This window comes from Ambystoma mexicanum, chromosome 4p (genome assembly GCF_040938575.1).
Source record: "Ambystoma mexicanum isolate Mex_15411 chromosome 4p, UKY_AmexF1_1, whole genome shotgun sequence".
NCBI lineage: Eukaryota > Metazoa > Chordata > Amphibia > Caudata > Ambystomatidae > Ambystoma > Ambystoma mexicanum.
The window spans coordinates 1,188,861,040-1,188,884,194 of record NC_090927.1 but is presented as its reverse complement, the minus strand read 5'-3'; the positions used below and the strand labels follow the sequence as shown (position 1 = coordinate 1,188,884,194).

Below are 23,155 nucleotides of genomic sequence, written 5' to 3'. Positions count from 1 at the left end.
CTTACTTCCAACAGTAGTTGAGGGACATGATTTTCCTTCCTGGCCACGGGTGGAACGCGAGGGCACTTCTTCTGAAACTCGAGGGCGTGCCCTTGGGCCAGGGCATCAAGCACCCAACGGTCGGTGGAGAGGGACTCCCACACACTGACGAACCTCACCAACCGGCCTCCCACCGGGGTGCTTCAGAGGGGGACCGACCCCACGGTCGGTTCAATCTTGTTTGGAGGCTGCCTTGCCTCCTTGACGACGACGGGCACCACCTGACTTGCTGCGTCCCCTGTAGGCTTCCTGGGACGAAGATATTGCCGCTTGGCGGTAAGTGGAGGAGCCACTGCCGGATCCCTTGGAGGCACCTTGTCTGCCTCCGGAGCTCCGAAAGGACGGCCGTCGTCGTTGGAGCACTCCCAGTGCCCGGGCAGTCTCTGTGTCTGTCTTGATGGCCTGAAGGGACTCATCAACCGCCTTCCCCAAACAGGTTGTTCCCGTCGAAGGGCATGTCCAAAACCTTGGTTTGTACGTCCTGGCGGAAATCCGTGGCCTTGAGCCATCCTCGTCGTCTCAAGCAAACGCTGTTGCCCAACTGACGGAAACCGGTGTCGGCGATGTCCGTTGCCACCGTGATGGCGTGGTCCGAAGCAATCTCCCCCTCCTATAGGATTTAAAAGGCCTCAGCCCTTTTGGCGTCCGGAAGGAAGTCTAACAGAGGGGCGATTTTGAACCACAACTCCCTGTTGTACCGGGCTACGATAGCCAGGGCGTTGGCCGCCTTGATAGTCGTTGCTGCGGATGAGATGATCCGTCGTCCCATCGTGTCCAACTTCCTGCCCTCGCCATCCGGCGGGGAAGTTGATGTCGAGGCCGATGCCGCCCCCCCCCCAGCTTTCTTCCTTGCCGCCGCCGAGATGACTGAATCTGGGGTAGGTTGTGCCCGAAGGCACAAGGGGGAAGCGTCGGGGACCTGGTACTTCTTCTCGTACCGGTCCCTCTTTGCAGGCGACGTGGCTGGGTTCTTGAGGAGGGCGAGCCCCTCATCCCAGATGTCATCAAGAAGCGGTACGGTGAGGACCGTCTTCCTTTTAGCCTCACGGCGTTGGTAAAGGAACCCTCCTTTCTTCTTTTCTTCTGGGCAGAGCTGGAAAAGCTCGGCTGCCCTGGAAATCATGGCATGAAAGGATACAATTTCGTCGGGCGGAGACGCCCGAGCAGGGGGTGACGGGGGACACGTCCCGTTGTCGCCACCTCACCTGTCGTAGCCGTGTCTGTGCCTGTATCATCCCCGTGGGCAGTAGACCGGGGGGGAAGGCAGAGCAGGCCGCAGAGATGGGAGAGGTGGCGTAGGATGCGTCGTCCTCCTCTTATGCGGTGGACTCTCCGAAGGTTCTGGCTCAGGTACCTCCGTCGGGAGAAGGGGCAACCTTGTCCTTATCGCCGAGCATAAGGACTGAATCGCTGACAAAATGGCCACCGAGGTGTCCTGCGGCGCCGGAAACGACGGGCGCGAGGGCTCTTGAGGAGCCTTGTCGGCGACACCGTCGCTCTCGTCGGGATCCCTCCCGATGGGCTGGGCCTCTTCGATGAGCTCTTCTTCAGAGGTCGTGTCCGTATCCACGATGGCCACCAGCCCCTCCCCCACCTTTTCCAACGAGGACTTCGTGGGGGTCTTCTCAATGGGCCTGAAAAACGACTCCCTCCGCGGTGGCAGGGAGACTGGGTCCTGAGGGTGCCTCCACTGGTGTAGCCTCCATAGGCTGAGCCAGGGCCGCGGCGACATCCTCAATCGAGGTCTTGGCAGGGTGAATTAAGGCCATTGTCACCTTCTGGACGCCTGGGGGGGGGGGGGAAGGGTCCGAGCCTCGCTCCCCCTCTGCCAGAATCTTCGAGATCGACAGGGGCCTCTCCAGAAGCTTCGACGGGTTCTCGGACTACGTCTTACCCGAGTCAGAGCGTTGGCTCGTGGTTGATGGCGCCGGGGAGGATGCGCCCTGCCTGGCAGCCAAGGAGCCCAACCGTTCGGTGCTCCCGGTGCCCGCGGACTCGCTGTGCTTAGCCTTTTGTTGGGCCCCTGTCGCCGGGGAACCCTCACAGGATTTAGAAGACCGCTCAGACTTCTTTTTCTTCTTCTCGCCTGACGGGCTCTTCCCTTCCGCCAGTTGGCGAGACGGAGGTGGCGATCCTTCATGGTCCGCTCCGACATGTTCCCACAAAACGCACAGTCCTTCTCCTTGTGCGTCTTGTCCTCATGGAGACAGAGGCATAACGAAAGCTCGTCCTCCTTGAAAACATTCTGAAGCTGGCATCCAGGGCAGGTCCTGAACAGCTTCCCGGGCGTCGAGCTTCCTTTCTCCTGGGCCATGTCCGGGGTAGGCCTCGGAACTTCTGGAATCCTCCAAAAGCGCAACTCGACGAAATCTTCACCCTTGAGAGGCGTAGAAAACTCCGAAAGGGATCCCTGTTGATCGGATGTAGAAATGATGCTCTATTTAACCGAAAAATGAGAAAAATCTCCTGAAAAAGCACGAAAACTCAGCAAAAGCTCGAGAGCTATAGCAATCTGAGGATGGCTGCCGGAGGCGGGGTTTAGGGAGAGGGCAGTCATTGGCTGGGGGCACTATGACCCAGAGACCAGTGATTGATTACTACTAAGAAAGACAGATCAGAAACGAAACTGATACTGATTTTTTTTCTATACCGAGGATTCCCGGCCTGACGATGGGGAATATTCATGAGCATGTGAATCCATGCCAGACCCCATGCTGGAGAAACTGATTAACGCCTCCTTTTCATCTGGCACCATTCCCACCAACCTGAAGCAATCCTGGGTACTCTCTCTGTTAAAGAAACAATCCCTAGACCCCCCTATTCCAACTAACTAACGTCCCATCACGACGGTATCATTTCTGCTCAAAATACTCGATAAGGTTACTTACACCCAGATCCAAAAATATCTGGAACACCATAAGCTTCTGGGAGCAAGACAATCCGGCTTCCGCCCCCTACATGGGACTGAAACTGCTCTCCTCGACCTCAAAACTCAGGTCGATGCGGTAAGAGACAAAGGTAAAACAGCCCTCCTCCTACTGTTAGACCTCTCAGCCACATTTGACCTGGTGGATCACAAGGTCTTATGTGGCCACCTGGACTCAGCAGCCCACTTTTCCACAGAGGCTATCAGATGGATAGAATCATTCTTGAGTGACAGAACCATGAGGGTCTTCTCCCAGTCCCTGGCCCTATCACATGTGGTGTCCCCCAGGGTTCCCGTGTCTCCCCTACATTATACAATATATTCACCAACACCCTGTTCGACGATCTGGACCTTCTGGGTTTCACCTACACCAACTATGCAGATGATACTCAGATTATCCTCCCTCTTTCTGGGGATTACGACAAGGATTTGGCACTGGTGGATAGAGCATCACATCATCCAGGCATGGATGGCCAATCACGGTCTATGCCTCAATGATGACAAGACTGAGCTCATCATCCTGGATACCCACCAAAATAACATGAGAAATTAGGCCAGCAATATTCATTTTGCATTGATGGGAACCTCATCAAGGTGGCCAAGGAAGTGAAAACCCTCGGTTTCCACCTTGACTCTACCCTATCCTTTGACAAATAAGTCAAATCAATGGCCTCCACCACTGCCTGCACGTGCAAGCTCAATAGGACCGGCAAACCCTTCCTGTCGTATGACAGCTGCTTGATCCTGGCCAGAGCTTTAATACTTTTGAGGCTAGATTACTGTAATGCTCTTTATATCAGCGCTAACAAAGATATTATCCAGAAGATACAAATTCTACAAAATGACGCATAAAGAGCCGCTCTAGGTGCGAACAGAAGAGTACACATCTCTGCGACCAGACGCCAAAACAATTGGCTCTCGACTCACAAAAAAAATACTCCTAAAAACGGCATCCCTTAACCACAAAGTTTTAAACAATGCTGCCCCTAGCTACCTCGTAGAGAGACTACACAGAAGACCATTCATCAGACCTATGAGAACCAGCAATGCCAATTGCCTTACTGTACCAAGATTCAGACTCACCAAGGATGGTGGTAGCAGCTTTCCCGTGAAAGCTGCCAAACTTTGGCATTCCATGCCACACCACCTTAGAGAATATCAACCTTACTTAAACTTTAGTCAGAACTACATTAACCTACTCAAATCCACTGAACTTTAGGACTGACTGCTTGACTACATATACTGAGGATATGCATGTATATTCCTTACCCTGACCTCACCTTTGTAACCCTGTAATCTTTGCATTGTCTTGTTGCTGCGCCCCGATACCCTCGGGTCTGGTGTGCATTAGAAATAAACAAACAAGCAGGCTCCTTGACAACACATACTATCAGGCACTCTTCAATAGCATGGACGCTGGAATGTCACAGACTTCTGTGCAGAATAAGCCTTCCATGCTGAGGCTGATGCCTAAGAGGTGCCCCTGACACAATTGTGCTACCTTCCCCTCAAACGGAATGGAGGCTTCTGGCACGGAGAGCAAGGGTTACATTCTGTTATAGAACATTTCTTCAATGCTCCCTCTGGAGTACTGCCTGCCCAACTCCACCTTGGAAAGGCTTACCAATTTAAGGGAGTGTCACAGTTTTCATTTTATATGCATTCTCATCTGTCAAAGCGGATCTTATAAAAAGGTGAACATCTCTGAATTAAAAGGGTTGACCTTAGCTATGAGCGATGTCTGAGGGAAACTATGTAGCAGTACATTTTTAGGTGCGGCAAGTCTGTGAGGGGACAATTGACTATGCTGGAGACAACCTTCCCTTTTCTCAGGACTTCAAAAAAAAGATCACACCCTGCAAACCCCCCCGCCCACCCCCCAACCATCAAACACCCAACCCCCTGCCACACTATCCCTTAGTGGTCAGCAAACCGGTCCAAAAAGGCAGTACATTTTAGGCTCTCAAAACGGTGGAAGAGAAAAGACAACACATTTTACCAGCGCGGTCTAGTCTCTTTAGTCGTCCGATGGTCAAGAGTAGGATTTCCGACCCGCACCCGGTCTAAATTAAATTAATGGAGTCTGGGGATGGGAAAGCTTTCCCTTCAACTTCCACCTATGTTCGTGTTGACAAATGCTCCTTTATAGTCCCAAAAATATATATAGTCCCAAAAATGGCTGATGTGTTGAGGTCACAGTGGTTGAAATATTAAGCTGGTTGGCTACAGTAAACGGATCATTAAAAGTGTCTTAGGGATGAAGAATACTGGTTTCATTGGAGTGGAAGATCTGGATGGGGTAGAAAGCCCCACACAAGGAAGAGTACCTCAAAGAAGTAAACCTTCTACTGGAAGGTGGTGTCTTCCTCCATGAAGATATTGAACTTCTTGTTCTGTCTGAACAATGCCTTTCCCGAATTCCTTCTATAGGTCCTCTCAGGGAAAACCTAAAGGGTTAATAAACAGGCTTCCAAAAGGGTATACACGCATTTCACCGACCTATTTAGGTCGTGGTACTTTTCATCGCCGGATTTTACATCGCCAGAAATCCTGTTTTTTTATTTTGGGGGGTGTTTTGGCGATTTAAAATCCAGCGATGAAAAGTACCACGACCAAAAATAGGTCGGCGAAATCACGTAGAACCTCCAAAAGGCATCCATGAGAGTCAATGGCACTGGGGAGGCAAGCTGCCGCTGGGCCGTGCCCCATGGTTTAAAGGTCCTTGGACAGGAAACAATCTCCGATACTGAACCTCTCAACATCAATCGAGTAGGCTCTGTTTATTTACATCATTATGGTTTACTAGTGCCAAGATGCGAAAAATTAAAAGTAACATCATGCAAGACATAGATTAATGGAGATTTCAGATACACAATTACTTTAGCCTGTACATAGATTTGCAAATTGCAACCCCTCTGGCATTTTGAACCAACAACAATACTCCACCTGAAACAGGTAGCTGCAAAAATTAAAAAGATTCTGCATTTGATTTTACGGAACTCTGAGCAAACTATAAATACCTGTAAAACTGGGCTGTCCACAGTGAAAGCTTTATGAACTGCAGATGCTTCGCTTTTGCTTCCTTTGCTCCAAATGACCATGTTCCCAGCCACGTAGAGCTCTTCATCGTATTCCACTTCTTCGCCAGGAGCCCCAACTCCTTTCCTTAAGTGCCAGCTCTCCTGTAAATAGGCAATAATTAGATCACGGAAGAGACTCATTCACATAGAAGCAAAGAATTGAAAGTCATGAAATGATGGCGAAAACAGCCAGACTACCATATTCTGCAACTCATGAAATTCAATGTTGCTTACTAAGAGCTGTCCCCATTCTTAACCCTCCCCCAATCGTCCCACCATGTTGTTCCATGCTTGCACTACCTTTTGAGTGAGTGTTTACAGATTCTCTCTCATGAGGCTCCGGCCCTATCAAACCGATTCATTGGCAATGTCAACAGTTTTGGCTTTTGTGTAGACATGCGAAAAGCACTTGACAGGCACTGGAAGATATGGTATTAACTGGCCAGTGCCTGTCAAATGCCAAATACTTGTACACAAACCAAAACTGTTGGCTTGGTCAATAATTGTTTTTAACAAGATTTCTGTGAAAGGCATTTTATTACACCAGTAGCGTGTTTACAGCGCCAATGAAGTTATTCCCTCTCAGAAGACTGCTTTGAAAAAACACTGCCAGGCACTTCGGGCACCAAGTTTAATCGTAATGCTTGATAAATCTATCTCAAAGAGATCCCACGAGGATGTGTATTGGGCAGGGGGTGAAGGGGTAGGAAGGGAGTGAGAATGGCCATAGTGATTAGCATGGCCATGGCCACTGTGGCAAGGTAGAGATAGGATACGGACACAAGGACATGTTCAAACAGGATGTTTTATTTGTAACTCAAAGAAAACGTCCTCTAATCCCTTTGTATGCATGGTTATAGTTAGCCTTTGGCGTGAGGGGAAATATTTCAGCTTGAATTCAATTATTCCTAAGGCCAGCACATTCTACACATTGAACAACTTCTTGCACTGCTGGATCAAGATTGGAATCCAGATTCTTTTATTTCCAATCAAAAATGTACTTTTCTTGAAAAGTACAGAAAGGGTCATATCACATCAATTACTCATTGTCCCGAATACATTTTGGTATGATCACGTATTTCAAAGGTCTCTTCATTCTAAAAAATGAAAACATACATTAATAAGCAGACAGCAAATTCATGCTCTCCCATAAACAGGTTATACCAGCATTAATTCTTCCATTGATAAACTGTTTAAAAAACAAATTACTTGAATGTCAGCGTTTTAATCGGGCCTTAAGAAATGTGTACACTAACAGAAACAATCTTGGCGACCCTTCCTTTAAATAAGATTAACTATTCACCACCTCTGAAATATGGATCCTTATACTTACCAACCCTAGACTGCCCAGTTTATGCAAAAATGCCCATTGCTGTGTACTCAGAAATCAACAGAAGGACCTGCTGCACTGCGATTTATGGTGATAGGTGAAACTTCAGAAGGGGACAAATTTCAAGTTGCAAGCGGCTACGCAAAAAACGAAAAACATCACCTGCCTCCTCAATTTTCCACGTGCACAAGCCATTTCTTACTTGGCAAGAAATCAGAGTCAATGTCGAAAGAGGGGGTCCAAACTTTCAGATATTCAAACGTGAGAGCATAGAGGGACCTCCAGCCTATGTAAGAGATCTACCACCAACTCATTGCTTGGAAAAGTGACTGACTCGGAGGGAGTTGGAGGAGGATGAGCAAAGAGATTGAACAGGAAGATATTTAGGAAGAGAGAGTTGAAGGTATTGAGGCCAAGGCCCCAAAAGGCCTTGTGGACAATGCAGAGGGTTTTGAACTTAATCCTCGCAGCCAGTGCAGAGATTTCAGTCCTGGAGAGATACAATCCCTGGGCTTGAGGCCAAGGCCAAATCTCGCAGTCCTGTTCTGGAGGAGTTGCAGAGGGCGGAGAGTAGAGGCAGGCAGATTTAGAATATTTAGAAAGAGGCTGTTGCAGTAGTCCAGCATAGAGAGAACAGGAGCTCTAGAGACAGTGAGTTTCTGGGGGAAGGAGAGGAAAGGAAGAATACCTCTGAGGAGGTGCAGCTGGTAGTGCGACTTCTTAGAGACGTCAGATGTGAGGAGAGAAGGAGAGTGTGGAGTCAAATTTCAAGTTGCAAGCGACTGCAAGAGTTTGCGAGAGGATGAAGTCCAGCTGAGGTTACATTGCTGGGTCATCAGAAACCCAAAGCACCGGAAAGACATGGATTTACAATAAGATCTATATGCAAGATGAAGGTTGTAACAAGAAGTCAATAAACTCCTTATGATACTTAGTTTTCCTGGTCTGCTGACCAGACGCCCATTTACTTCCCGGCCTATACATGCACCTGCCCTGCCGCAATGTAATCTTATTACGCTTTTTAGTCATTGCTGGGTCACTTTAGTCACTGCATTTTAGTCGTTGTTGGGATTACTGCACTTAGGTGCCCCTCCTGTTCATTGCATTTTAGTAATTGCTGGGATTGCCGTACCTTGGCGCTACTGCTACCTGTCCCTTAACATGTGCTCTACTAAGCCTTACCGTACACTCATACTCTTCCCTACTGTGGACCATCCTAATCAGCATCATAACAATGGCCTACACTAACGCCATACCTTGTAACCCTCAAGAGAGAAATATGCGACTCAGAGCGAGATTACCACGGTTGTACAACCTAAAAAACAAAAGAACTAGACCACCTGGGTCCAGACTAACTCCAACTGCCTCCGACTCCAACCCTCCTGCCCTAGCTGCAGAAAGATGCCCAACAACACACACTAACTTCCTCCACAACCAGAAGAGACCCAATCTCCCTAGTCCCAGACCCACTCAAAAAATAATCACAACTCCTACCCTATCAGGAGCCCTCATCAATGCAAGGTCCCTCATAGCCCACAATATGGAAATTGCCGATATACTAGCCATGGACAATTTAGAGCTACTAGCCATTACTGAGACCTGGCTCCATGATGCTGCGGGCCCTGCACTTATGATTGCCATACCAGACGGCTACGATATACTAAGAGTCGATCGACCTAACTCTAGGGGAGGTGGCCTGGCCATTATTGCCAAAACTAAACTAGCTGTAAGGCGCACCCCACACCCAGCCATCACATCCTGTGAACTTCTTTCTGCTGAAATACCTGTCTCTAACAACAGTACAACTGTCCTTCTGGTGTATAGACCACCAGGCCCATTAGGTAACTTTGAGGAAGACCTATCTGGCCTCCTCTCGAATATCATCACAGATTCCACTCAGCTCCTGTTACTAGGTGACTTTAACCTGGGATTTAATGACGACACAGACAAACAGGCCCACTCCATCCAATCAATCCTAATCGATCATGGCCTTACCCAACAAGTTTTAGCCCCTACACACACACAAAAGGTCAGACATTAGATTGGATAGCTAACCGAAACTGCGCCATGACCATATCCAACATTTTACCACAAACGTGGACTGACCACCACCTCATTTGTTTCTCATCTACCATAGAGCCTCCCAAACTAGACAAGCTTACTTCAGCTCCGCCCATGCCTACTAGAAGCAAAAAAGAAATCACAGCTGATAAACTACTTCCTCTCCTCATACCTGCCCTCTCCGCTAGCGCCATCAATTCTGACCCTAACATGCTAGTTGAGACATTCAACAACACTATGTCAAAAGCCCTGGATACTATTGCCCCTATTAAACTGCGCAAAAGCAAACGAGAATCTCATCTTAACACCTGCTTCACCCCCTACCTCAAGGAATTACGGATCCAAAAACTTAAACTCCAAGCTATTTGGAGGCATACACCCTCAGTTGAGAATAAAACCTCACTTGACAATTTGGCCAAAAAATATAAGAAGGAAATAATCCAAACCAAAAAGAATACATTCAATGAGAGCAAAGCTAACTCTAACTCTAACTCCAAAGAACTCTTCTCCATCCTCCGAGAAATGGAAAACCCAATCACACCCATAGATAATGCCCCCAAGGACAAACAATGGTGCACTAGCATCCAAAATGCTATAGCCAATAAAATCACAACTCTTCAAACGATAATTGCTAAGAAGAAAGCATCCCTAAATGACACTGGATCCCATACCTCCCACATGGCAGATATACCTAGAATAGTCACTCAAAACAACTGCAAACCATTCAGATTCTCTAACATATCTATATTGGAAACCGAAAAGGTGATATTATCCTTGAAACCATCCAACTGCCAAGGTGACAGCTGCCCAGCACAAGTCATTAAGGATGCAGCCAGAGACCTAGCGCCTTTCATCTCTAAATTAATAAATTCCTCCTTCAGATCTAGCACTGTACCCACCAGCCTTAAAGAACCCTGGGTGCTGCCTCTCCTGAAAAAACAGACCCTTGACCCAGCCATCCCAACTAATTATAGGCCCATTACTACGGTCCCATTTCTCCTTAAAATCATTGACAGAGTGGCTTACCTCCAGACCCAAAACTACCTGGAGACAAACCAACTACTAGGATCACGCCAATCTGGCTTCAGACCACTAAATGGTACTGAAACGGCCCTAATCGACCTTAAGACACAAATCGACGAGTTGAAGGATAAAGGTAAAACAGCTATGCTCCTCCTCCTTGACTTATCGGCGGCCTTCGACCTAGTGGACCACGCAGTGTTATGCAACCATCTAGCATCTGCCGCCCATTTCTCAAGTGAAGCTATAGCATGGGTACAATCCTTCCTAGCTAACCGTCTCCAACCTTAAAACTCAGCCCTAACTACAGTGCCTTCAATATAGACCGTAATATAATCAAAGTGGCAACGGAGGTAAAAAACACTAGGCTTCTACCTTGATTCCACTTTATCTTTCAAAAAACAAGTTAACGCTTTGGCTTCCTCCACAGCCTACACTTGCAAATTAATCAGGGCCTGCAGACCTTACCTGTCCACAACCAATTGTATCACACTAGCCAATGCCCTAGTAATGTCCAAACTGGATTACTGTAATGCCCTTTATGCGGGCGCCAATAAAACTGTCACTAACAAATTGCAAATATTGCAGAATAATGCTCTTAGAGCAGCCCTTGACATACCCCGCAGAGCACATATATCTAATATTAGGAAAGACAACCACTGGCTAAAAATCAATGACAGAGTTCTCCTTAAAACACCATCTCTCACACATAAAGGACTGAACAACACTTCGCCCCCCTACATCTCGGCTAGACTGACTAGAAAATCCTCTACTCACCATACCAGAGCCTCTGTCCACTCCCTACTTGAAACCCCCAGATTTAGACTAACTAAAGCAGGCAGAGGTAGCTTCCCTGTTAGAGCGGCCTGCGCTTGGAATTCACTCCCCATGGCATTGAGAGCTAATCTACCCTACTCTAGTTTCAGGAGTAAGGTGAAAAGTTGCCTCTGGAGTAACGACAACTAACCCACTGAACCTGGCCCTATCATTGCGCATAACCACCTTTGACTCCCCCGATACCAGACCTATGAGAGGGATTCACATTCCTGTATTTCTTGTATATTGGTCTTGTATACATGTTAATAACTCATAATGCATATTCTGTATGCATCCTTTTGTATGTACGCAACCTTAAGCCTAAGTATTCTTGTAACTGCTGCGCCCGGCTACCCCTGGGTTTTGGAGCGCATTATCAAATAATAAACTAAACTAAACTAAAGATGACCCAGAGGTTTTTAGCCTCACAGGTGGGAGCAGGAAGAGGGCCAAAAGAGGCCGGCCATAAAGAGACAGGAAAGGAGGGAGTGGGCGAACCGATGAGGAGAATCTCAGTCTTATTGGCATTAAGGCAGAGATCATTGGTGGCTCACAAATCCTGGATAGCAGACAGTCAGTGATGTCAGAAGGAGGAGAGGTGGCTGAAGGGAGCCTGAAAATGAGTTGAGCGTCATCCACATAGCACTGAATGTTGGGGCATAGAGTGGCAATGCAGTGGTTAAGAAGTGCCAGGTATTGGTTGAACAGCCGGCGAGAGAGGTTAGACCCTTGGGGAACACCACAGGTAGAGATAGAGGAGAAGAAATACCTAAGTTGGACCTGGGAGGGTCGATCGCAGAGGAAAGAAGTCAGCCAAGCCAGGGCCTGATCGGTGATGCCCAGGTTATCACGGAGACGGTTGAGCAGGATGGCATGGTTGACTGTATCAAAGGCAGAAGAGAGATCAAGTAAGATGAGGACACGGGGTGTTGGAATCAAGGTTGGAGAGCAGGTCTTCACGGATGTTCAGGTGAGCAGTTTCCGTGCTTATTGCTGCTTTGAAGCCAGACTGATGGTCACAGAGACAAAAAACAGATTCAGTGTGAAGATTAAGCTTGGAGATGGCTAGCTTTTCCAGGAGTTTGCCTAGGAAAGGAGTGATGGAGACAGATGGTTAGCCGGGCAGGACGGGTGGTCAGAGGGTTTCTTAAGAAGAGGGCGCATAAGGGAGTGCATCGGGGGAAGGGAAGACTCCAGTGGCCAAGGGGTGGTTGCAGAAGTCAACCAGAGCAGGAGGCAGGGTGTCAATGTGGACCTTGACGGTTTTGGAGGAACAGGGGTGAAGCTGTTTTGACGAGACTTTCGTAGATCAGACTTGTCTAGAAACCTTGTCTGGGCAACAGGGGAAAAGGCAGAGAAGGAGGGAGGAGAGGTGGCTGAAGAAAGGCCAGAACAAGAGCAGGGAGTAGAGGGACGTGGGGAGAGAAAGAGAAAGAGAGAAGGGTGTCCTGGGTTTTAGAGATGAAATGAGAAGCCAGAGCCGTGTGAGCTCTCTTCTTGGTGCGGACAGAGAGCCAGTATTGCCTTTGGAGCAGGCGGCAGGCCACTTTGTCAGAGGATGTACCAGAAGCACGCCATTTCCTCTCAGCCACCATGCACTTGCGTTTGAGGGTGACTAGGTCTGAGTCGTACCATAATTTGCACTTTGATTCAAGCAGATCCTCATGACAGGGGCAAGAGCATCAAGAGTATCAGATATAGCAGAGTCGAGCATGGAAAGGGCTGTGTCCTTTGTCAGGGTGTGAGTCAGCCAAAGGAGGAGGTGGAGGTGAGAAAGCACTGGCAAAGGCCTCAAGAGGGCAAGAGGGCAAGAGGGGAGTAGGCCTGCGTAGGAATGACAGTGGCAGGAATCCACGCGGGGAAGATCAGGGCTACACCCCATCCTGGGCGCGGAGGGGATCTTGTAGCCGCTAGGGAGGAGAGTGTCAAAGCTCATGACAGAGCTGGCCGTGAACCATGTCTTAGTGAGACCAAGGCCATCGAGGTCAAGTTCTTCCAGGAGGCGGCAGATGTCAGAGGGGTGTTTGACAGCTGAGCGAGAGTTAAGAGTGGCAATATGGAGATAGTTGCCATCCTTGAAAGACTTCCGGGGAGGGGTACAAATTAGAGGTACGCCCTGCGGAGGTGTAGAAGAAGCCTAGGGGGGCAGAAGAGGAAGAAGTAGCGGGCAAGGTAGCCAAGGTGGAGACAGCAGGGGGAGGCAAGGAAGCCGTGGAGGGAAGAGGGGGGTGCAGCAGGAGAAGGAATGAAGTTGATGAGGTGCGGGAAGCATCCATCAAAAGAGGAGAAGATTGGCCTGAGGGCCTTGGACCAAGACGGTACCATTCAGGTAAACATTTATAAGGAGGGCAGGAGGGCCTCCCACCGGGTGACATCATTAATGGGAGAAGAAGAGAGAGGAGAAAGCACAGAGACCATATGAAGTGTTCATAGGCCTGGTGAGGGAACGACAGAGGATGTCGGTGAGGGTTTGCCTAGAGGAGGCACTGGTATAGGTGTCAGCGATAGGGAGGCCTGGGTTGGAGCCCAGGATGTCATTTTTAAACTTCTTCCTACCAGATTTAGTGAGGAGAGCAGGAAAGTCGATAGAGAAGCAGTTGGAAAAGATAGGAGAGAGAGCACCATAGAGTAGGTGGGGGGGGGAGGAGGAAAGAGGAAGGGTGGGAAGGAGGGGGGGTCTAGGGGTGAGGAGAACACTAGGGAAGGACGCAGGGAGGGACACAAGCAGATTAGCCAGAGAGAGATGAGAATAGGACAAGACGACAGGTGCTCAGAAAGTAAAATGTTTTCTAGAATTAATGCTTTGCTATGAATTCAGAACCGTAGAAAACGCACTGCTTTCACAATGTAGTTTAAATACTGGAGAAAACACACCCAAGTCTGACAATCCTGTAAAAGTGGAAAAAGGCCTAGGTTTCACAATGCAATTTTAAATACTATCACAATAATTATTTTTGAAATACTGGAGAAACACACGCCTGAGACAGAGTATGCAATGTGGCAGGGTTGTCAGGGTAGAGGAGAAGGCTTTATTCCTGACCCGGGCCACTCCTACCTTGCTTAGTTGCTGCTGGTTGACGGCTGGTCACTGGCTTCCCCTGCTGACACCTGCAGACACTAGCGGGAGCCGCTTCTGAAGGAGCCGCCCTTTGCCTTGGAGCCCTTAGCCACATGGGCAGCCGGACAGAGGGGTGCCGTGGGAGGATCGGTTAAACCTATCAGGGGAGGGGAAACAAACACGGAAGGGAAAGGAGAACGAGAGGGCAATCCACCGGGCAGAACGCCTGGCTCAATTTCTAAAGAAAATACAAAAACAATGCGAAGCTGGAAAGCAGAGAACAAAGGCACCTACCTAAGCAGAGGTACCTGAAGGTCTAATGAGAGAGTAGCCCCAGTGGTCTTCTGAATATATTTCAAAGAATAGGACTTCAGCATACTGCAATTCCACCATATGCGAATCAAGATCCCTTCTGCCAGTAAGCAGTGCCAGAAATAGGCAAGGGTGGTTGGATACATTCTAATGAGGTAGAGTGAGATACTGTCTAAACAGCAATTGTTATGCTTTATCTTTTATCGAAGTACATACGGATGACTTGGCTGCTCTCCTCCAGGTTTTAAAATAATGAGTTTTCAGCCAACTCAATAACCACATCTTCCTCCCAGCGGAGCACGTAAAAATGTGGTGTAGTGAAAGTTGCAGCATCCAATGAGAAGTAAAATAAGGACATCGTGCCCCATTCCTAGTTCGGCGGTAGACAGACATATCCCTTGAGGTTTCCACTGGCGACTTCCTTCCAGATTCCTCACATCCAAATGTTCCTTCTTGACTGGTTTTCGTAGTTTATCATTACTGTTTTTTCTCAACAAAACATTTGAGTATTTCTACATTGGTTACATCAGCAAAGCTGTTAAACGTACACATAAACAGTGGCCCTAATAGGGGAAAGCAAGCATTTGTTCCAGTGGGCGGTGCAGAGAGGGAGGGTTGCTCAAATGTTCCATTTGGCAAGGGATCCTGATAAATGTGATATCAGGACATTTATAGGCCGCTTCTGGGACTTTGCTTAAGTCCTTGCACTGCAGCAAGTTCTTTTGAGTTCTAGGAGTGTCGAGATTTTGGGGTGACTCCCTAATTGTGCTATTTGAGCCATCGGATTACTGGGGGGGGGGGGTCTAAGTTATTCCCGGAAATTGTTAAGAATAGTCCAGGAAGGGTGCCCAAATACTGTGGAATTTATTTATGTTTTCTGTGCGGATGGCAGTTATTTTCTCAGCAGCTACTGTCTCCCAACATTTCACCAACCACATGGTGAGCGCAGACCATCAGGATGCTTCCACAGGGGATTTTAGCCGCTATGAGCAGGTGGGTGCATAGGATTGAGATGTGCCTAGTTAGTGGGAAAGTTCCTTTCCCTGTAACCCCCAGCATAACTATCCCCGGATCACATGGTATGGCCAGTACTGTGATCAGCCGGATTTGCTCCAGCACCTCTCGCCAGAACCGGCTAGACTTCGGGCAGGACCATAGTAAATGGAACCGGGAGCCGATGGCCGGGCATTCTCTCCAGCATTGAGGTAATATCCCTGGATTACTTTTGTTTAATAATTCTGGAGTTATGTACCCTTCACCCTGCCCCACATTTGTGACACATTTAGAGATATTGTGCAGTCGAATCCATATGCGTTCCCATGCTGCTATCTCTAGGTCTCGTCCCAAATCCCTTTCCCATTTAAACATATAATTTTCTTTTTTATTGAGATTGAACTTGTCGAGCAGTCGGTATAGGGTTGAGACTTTGCCCTTGGGGGCTGATAATGAGGGTGCACTTAAGAGCAGTTAGGTTTCTCCCTCCGTTAGCCCTCACATTATGCGACATCCAATGCCCGAGTTGTGTATATTGGAATCTTTCAGTCTCAGATACCCAGAATTTCGTTTCGTTTTGCACTCCTCGAATGTCAGCAGGGTCCATCCGACAAAGAAGTCTGCAATCTGAGTTAGTCCCCGCTCCCTCCACACGATGAACCCCTAATGGGGGGGGCGGGTAAGCCAGGCGTGAAGTCAGGGTTGTTCCAACGGGGAAAGGGGGCCCAGGGTACCCTTACAACCCCATTTGCGTGCTGCTTTCATCCAGTTTTCTATCGTGTTTTTGGTAGATGTCAGTGGCCCTAGGTTTGCAGCATTTCGAGGTATTGTGGTATGTGGGAGGGTTGCTAGCGGGACCGGACTCCAGGCTTCCTCTAGTTGCTTCCAGCAGGGGGGTGTTAGTGGTTGTTTGCCACATGAAGGCGTGCGAGTTGTGCTGCTCGGCAGTATCTGGATACATCCAGAGCCCCAAACCTGCCCATGTTTGTGCTTCAGAATAATTTGCTTGGCTATTCAGGGTTTTTTCCTCCCAATATAAATTTCAATATACCCCTCTGCAGCTTTTGGAGATCCCTTTCCAGGATGATGGCTAAGCAGTGGAATATTAGTCTTGGTACTTAATTCATTTTTACAGCTGTTATTCTCCCTAAACAGGATACCTCTTGTTGGTGCCAGCGCGCTAGGTCTTTGTGCATTTCCCTGAATAGCTGTGGGAAGTTAGATCGGTATATATGCTCTATTTTATTTGGGATTTGCACCCCTATGTAATTGATGGGAGATTTGGCGCAAGGGACAGGGTATTTAGTTGCCAGTGCCACTCTGTGCTTTTGAGTAATGTTAATTGCCAGGGCCGCGGATTTGGAGTAGTTTACCCTGAACCCTGTTACCTTGCCAAACGCCTTGAATTCTTGCCAGAGGGCATCCATCGAGCTGTCTACCCAAGTTAAGGTGAATAGAACGTTGTACGCATACATGGCCGCTTTGTAGGAGCGGTCACCAACATTTAGGCTTATTTTATCGGATTTTGATGGCAGATGGTTCCATAGAGCGTGTGAATATTAATGGGGAGATGGGGCAGCCTTGGCGGGCATCTCTGGAGACGTTAAATCTTGGATAATCTGGTGCCATTTATCCTCAGGGAGGGGATGGGATGCTGGTAGTTGGCCATGGTCCATTTTATGAAATTAGGGCCGAATCCAAAAATGGGATAGTGTTTGGTTTATATACCCCCAGTCAAGCAGATCAAATGCCATGTGTGTCAAGTGAGAGGACCACCAGTTCCAAACCGTTTCTGGCGGTGAAAGGTTAATTTTGTTTGTTCAATGTTTGGGGTGGGTTTTAAGGGTCCTAAACGGGGGGTTGGGAGGGGGCCCCCTCCCCCCCAAAATTATTTTTTTTTAAAAAATGCATTCGATGAGTTGAAGTTGAAGAGGGCTGTGAGCTGGGGGCCAAAATATGGGCGAACACCTTATAAAAATGGGTTGTGAGCCCGTCGGGGCCCGGGCTGCGCTATTCAGAGATTTTATTGCCTCAGAGGACTCCTCAGTCATAAGCGGGAGCTTAAGGGCGTCAAGATGCATGGGGTGAGGGGGGGCCTCTTTTTGGATAATTTGCAGATAGCAAGCTTGTGCTTCGGGTTCCGTGGGGGGGGCGGCGGGGAGCTGACAATTTCCCTGTGATGTCTAACCATTGTCTCCCCCTCCACATATCAGGTTACTCCGTCTGGGCCTTTGAGTTTTAGGATATTGTTTCTCGTATGTAATTTTTTCAATTTCGAGGCCAGGAGGCGGTTCGCTTAGTGGAATTTATTTTCCTCCGCCCCCTTCTGGTATTCTCTTGTCATAGCCGCCAGCAGATCATGGAGGTCAGACTTAGTTAATCTTAGTTAATCACTGCACGGGTGAAGCACCGCTGGGGTCTAAATCTCACTTGGCGAGCTGAGCCTCGGTGCGTACCCCCCTGCTTTATCTGTGTTGGGGTTTCCCAGCAGCGTGGAGATGTCAGTTTGTTTTGATGGTTTAGTAGGGGTAGGACACTCGGCTGGGGCTGTGTGCCCTATGGGCACCGGGTATTGCGTAGACTAGGAGTTGTAGTTGTGTTACCCCCCCCCAGCGGTCCACCACACCAGGGAATCACTGTAGATGCAAGGTTCAAAGTCAAATGTAGATGTGTCTGACACTTAAGTTTAAGTTCACTGGTTTGAGGCGGCCGTTAGACCTGGTGGCACCAGGGGTGCTGCTGTCGTATGATGGGCTTGTGGTGCAGCCGCCTGTGAAGGTAAGCGGGCTGCGCGTTAGATCCTGGAGCCTCCACCCCATTTTTAGCGTCCCCCGGTAGGGTGGCATACAGCGAGTGTCTTGAGTGCTCCCCTCAATTGGCTCTGAGTTCTCAGACTGTGCTATGGTGTAGCTCCTATGCTCTCACTGGCCCGTGTGTTCTAGATCTTAGTTTTAATTGTGTGAACAATTCAGGGCTGCAGGGGAGAATGACTCGTCTAGCTCCTAGAGTTCACCCCCGGGGCTCCAGCTTCAGATGGGGCTTTTGTGGATGATACAGCGGGGTTGGAAGTCGTTTTATTGTCTCCTCAAGAGCCAATTCAATTCAGATATTTCAACCGACCCAAGACTTGTGGATTTAGAGATAAAATAAAAAAAATGTAAAAAAAAAAAATTTAAAAAGCCAAGGCCATCAATGGGTCAGGCAGGCTGAGAAACAAGCTCATTACGTCCCCCAAGTGATGATCCTTTTAGATACAAAGCAAACCTTTAATCTTCATACAATGTACAATGGTCTTTACTAAGGTTTACCTCTACCAAACTGTCACAGAACTTCAACCTCATGTCACCACATAAGGATTGTAGACTTTGTAGCACAGAATACAAAAACAAAAATAAAAGCAACACCTTGATGCCTCATCGTCCCAAAAAAATAAAAATTTAAAAAAATAATCAATCCGCTGGAGTAGTCAGGTACACAAGTTATTGGTGGGTCTGGACGAGCAATAATGCTAATTTCTGAAAATAAATCATCTACTGAAGCGACAGTTATACAAGTGTTTACAATTGTGTTCATTGTACGTCTGCACAGGTGTCTCACTATCCCTCTCCCTCAGTCCAATGATTCTAATGTTATTACTCCTTTCATGGTTCTCAAAATCATCCATCTTTTGTAGCACCTCCTCTTTGTGTAACTCCAAGTCATCTAGGCGCATTTCAAGCATGTTGGCATTCAGCTGGTTATTTGCTAGGCCCTACATTTTCCCTTCCATCGCATCCACCCTGCCCTTCAGGTCTGCCAGAGAGGTCTCGATGTCCCCTTGAAGGATTTCTGCTAGGACCTCTCCTACATCATCTTTAGTGTCAAAGTGTGATAAATCTATCACTGTTTGCTTCGCCATCATGTCTGTCCACGTTGCACTGCCGTCGGTTCTCTACAGTCCACTCTCCACTGCCATCTCTCCCTCGGGATCCCTTGGACTTCTGTGATGCTTAGCTAGCCAGGCCTCTGCACCAGCAGGCCCTTCAATGCCACTCACTCGTCCACCCTTCTGTCTTTTCCACCCGTTCACTGCATTTCCGCTACTCAACTGATGGACCCATATATCAGTGGGGACATGTGTATATTCGCTCGTTCTCTTCTCATGGATCCAGCAGTTGCAAGAACTGACGTTTATGCTGCATCTTCCTCCATGCTCCCTGGTGGTATCCCCATAGCAGTATTTTTAAGCGCTCTAATTCTAGCAAGATTACTTCAGGCAGTCTTTTTGCCAGTTTGAAAATGCTGCCCTTAATACTGCCTTATGTGAGATCAATGCATTTTTCCGGTTACCTAGTCAGGCGGCAGAAAACAGCTTTTCCCAAATTAACTTTGCTTTTGTGGAATTTATTTTCCCAAAATTAAGCTAAGTAAACACATTTCAACAATCCATCATATATAGGTATATATGGTTCATGTTTGCAAACACTTTAAAGTAATAGTGAGTGTTGTGGTAACTTGCGTAACAACTAATGAACCCGCCATTAAAGGTAATGAATGCCGGAGAGAATAAACTCCAGAAGACCACAGAACAGAATCCATGCAACAGCTACAAAACCAGCCAGCACACTGGTACGTATCACATGCCATGCTTATGGAAAATAGTTGAAGGCACAGCCACCCACCCGCATGCATCCGCCATCATACACTACTTAAGACATTGCACAACATCTCATAAGCCATAAGAATAAAGTTACCCCCCCCAACCCATGACAAAAATGTGGTCTAGCTGGACACATAAATGAGTCTCTTGCACTGGCAAACTCTCCAGACTACCTCACAGCACCCATCCACATGCCAGCTCGAATGGGTAGCTAGCAGGGACTTGGCCACCCCTACCTACCTTCGTATTGGCCAAAATGCACACACGCATTTTAAACTCCTCTGACGAATTTGCCATACCTTGGACTTTGGTCCACTGAGGGTGTTGCACTACACCGCTTTGAGACTGTACCAATGGGAAAAGGTGCTACACAAAATGACAAATTACATTACATAACGTTTAGAGAATGGTTTGCCCGATTACTATATTACTGATGTTTCAATTTGTCAAGAAAGTCAATGAGCATACATTTTCAGACTAGATCCCAGGGAATCCCAGTGCAAAACCACACTTCTGAATACATGCAGCGCAAGCTTCCACTGAGTGATGCCAATGAGATAAAATGCTAGTCTGTCAAACTCATCAGGAATCACAGTCAACTAAGCAACTGTCAAATGTACTGAGGCAAATATACAGTATTAAACACCACAGCAAAAAAGTAAACACAGCTAAAACATGCTTCTTTCAAATTCCAATGCAGCGCATTTTGCCCTTATAGTGAGGTAGGTGGAGTGATGCAAACTATGCACATTTTGCGACTGTGTGCAACTCTCAAGTGACCTTCGGGTTCACGGTAAAAAGCTGGCATCCAAGCACATCTTCCATCTACCCTGGTGGCTTTCCACCAACATTTACATCTCCTTGATCCCCACAATCAATTCAGGCACCAAACAGCAACAGTGTTTTTTTCCATCAATCAGGACGCAGGCATCATTTTCTGAATGGAGATAGTTGGCAATGCACTTCTATCCAAGACTTTGCTCAACCCAGGACATCTCTTCCTTTTTTTTTTACTTTCTCTATTAGACTTTTTTTTATCCAACAGGCAGAGTAAAAATTACAAACAATACCCACAGAAAAGATAATGAAATACTCCCCACCCCACTAAAGTGCCAAGACACATCACATTTACAGAATATAATGTGCATATACAGTGGTAGTGCATCACACAGTACCATTCTTTAAATCCAAAAGAGATACCTCAAGAGCAATTAGGGTTCGGCCGGGTGGGTCTTAGTACCGACGATTCATCTGGGCGACCCCTGAAGTTTATTTGCCTGTTCTTCTTTAGATCACTCCAAATAGTCTAGGTGCCTACAGCCCTCTGGGAGAGAGGCAGCGTAATGGGACTCCCTCTTTTCACACATGCTCATGCTATTAATCCATGCCTACAGACAGGGAGATTTGTGTTTCCCCAACACCTTGGCTATTAAAGATCTAGGCAATACAGAGGCCATCAATGTAAATTTTTGTTTCACTCCAGGTGATATAGGGCCAAGAGCCATAGTTCGGGGTGTATTGCGTGGTGTTTCTAGTATCCACATCATGGTCCTCTCTATATTATTCCAAAATGGGCGTATCAAGGTGCAAGTCCATGAGACGTGAAAGAAATTGGACGGATCAAATCGACATCTAATGGAGATCTGTCTGAATAGAAATCATGTAGATGAGCTTGGAAACAGTACATCTGGTGAATGAATCTGAAATGTATCAGCCAGAGAGGATTGTTCATGGATATTTTGTGTGTCTCTGTACCCATTTGTCTCCATTGTATTTCAGTTTGCTCTCCCCAGTACGGTTTCCCCATGTAACCTTAAAGTTACACATATTTTCTTCCATCCAATACCTTTGTATAGGGATGAGACGAGTTTCCTTTTGGTAGGGGGGGTTGTAATATATTGAAGACTAGGTGAGGAAGGGGGAGCCGCTGGAAAATTCAGCCATTTCGTCCTAAGTACTTCGCGAAGTCAGAAGTATAACAGCATCATAACTGTCGTACATTCCCCTTTACCCTTCAAGGCTTCCCATGTGATGAAGTTACCCTGCTATAGAAGGTCGCCCAGTGTGTGTACCCCCAGTGTTGCCGGAAGATATTCGCATGGGTGATGTGTATTCCATTAATTCGGTAAAGAGCTAGCTCGGGGAAGAACCAAGCCCCTGACCAGGCACTTGTAGTAGTCTAGTCCACGCTTTGCAAGAGGGAGCCACAGGTTGTATCTCGGATTTCTCCACCCCGATTGCTAAACCCCAGAGTAAGCCCTTCATGTCGTTTTGAGCGAGTGGTTGCCTTTTTCGAATAAGATATGCGGGAGCTCGGGTGTCAGAGCCCACCACCATACAGAGTATTGAATATGCGCTGCAAGGAAGTAGGTCCACAGGTCAGGGTACTCTAGGCTGCACTGTTCCTATGACATTGTGAGGGTGTCATAAGAGATCTTGGCCTGACCTCCCGCCCAGGCGAACCATAAGACTCTTGAGGCCGGTCCAAAATCCTGTTGAGGGCCAATCAGGGACATTATAAAAGATGTAGACAAGTTTGGGAAGGAAAACCATTTTTACCAGCGACATACGGGCCAAGAGAGCCCATGCCTAAACCTTGTGCTCCAATTTTGCTATGGTCTCAACATAGTTAGCTCTATACATTTCTGACAGGGAGGTTGTCACCAGTATGGCCAAATAAGCCTTCAGGAAACCAGTGGAATGCGTCGCCAATGTCAGAACGGGCGACGCTCGATGTCAAAGGGAATACCTCCGATTTGGGCCAGTTGATCTTCAAACCACAGAGGTCTCCGAAATGGGCAATCTCCTCCACCAAGGGCAGCAGATTATGCTTGGGGTGCTTCACGTACAGCATCATATTGTCTGCGTACAGGGACAGTAC

At 47.6% G+C, this 23,155-nt stretch overlaps 1 protein-coding gene across 1 annotated transcript in view; it reads right to left on the bottom strand.

Annotated features, from left to right (window-relative positions):
• ANAPC1 (anaphase promoting complex subunit 1) overlaps nucleotides 1-23,155 on the bottom strand; it is a 2,053,226-nt gene that overhangs the window by 2,018,826 nt on the left and 11,245 nt on the right. The window contains exon 2 of the mRNA XM_069606837.1: nucleotides 5,986-6,147. Coding sequence (XP_069462938.1) covers nucleotides 5,986-6,147 — 162 coding nt within the window. The remainder of the gene's footprint in view (nucleotides 1-5,985; nucleotides 6,148-23,155) is intronic.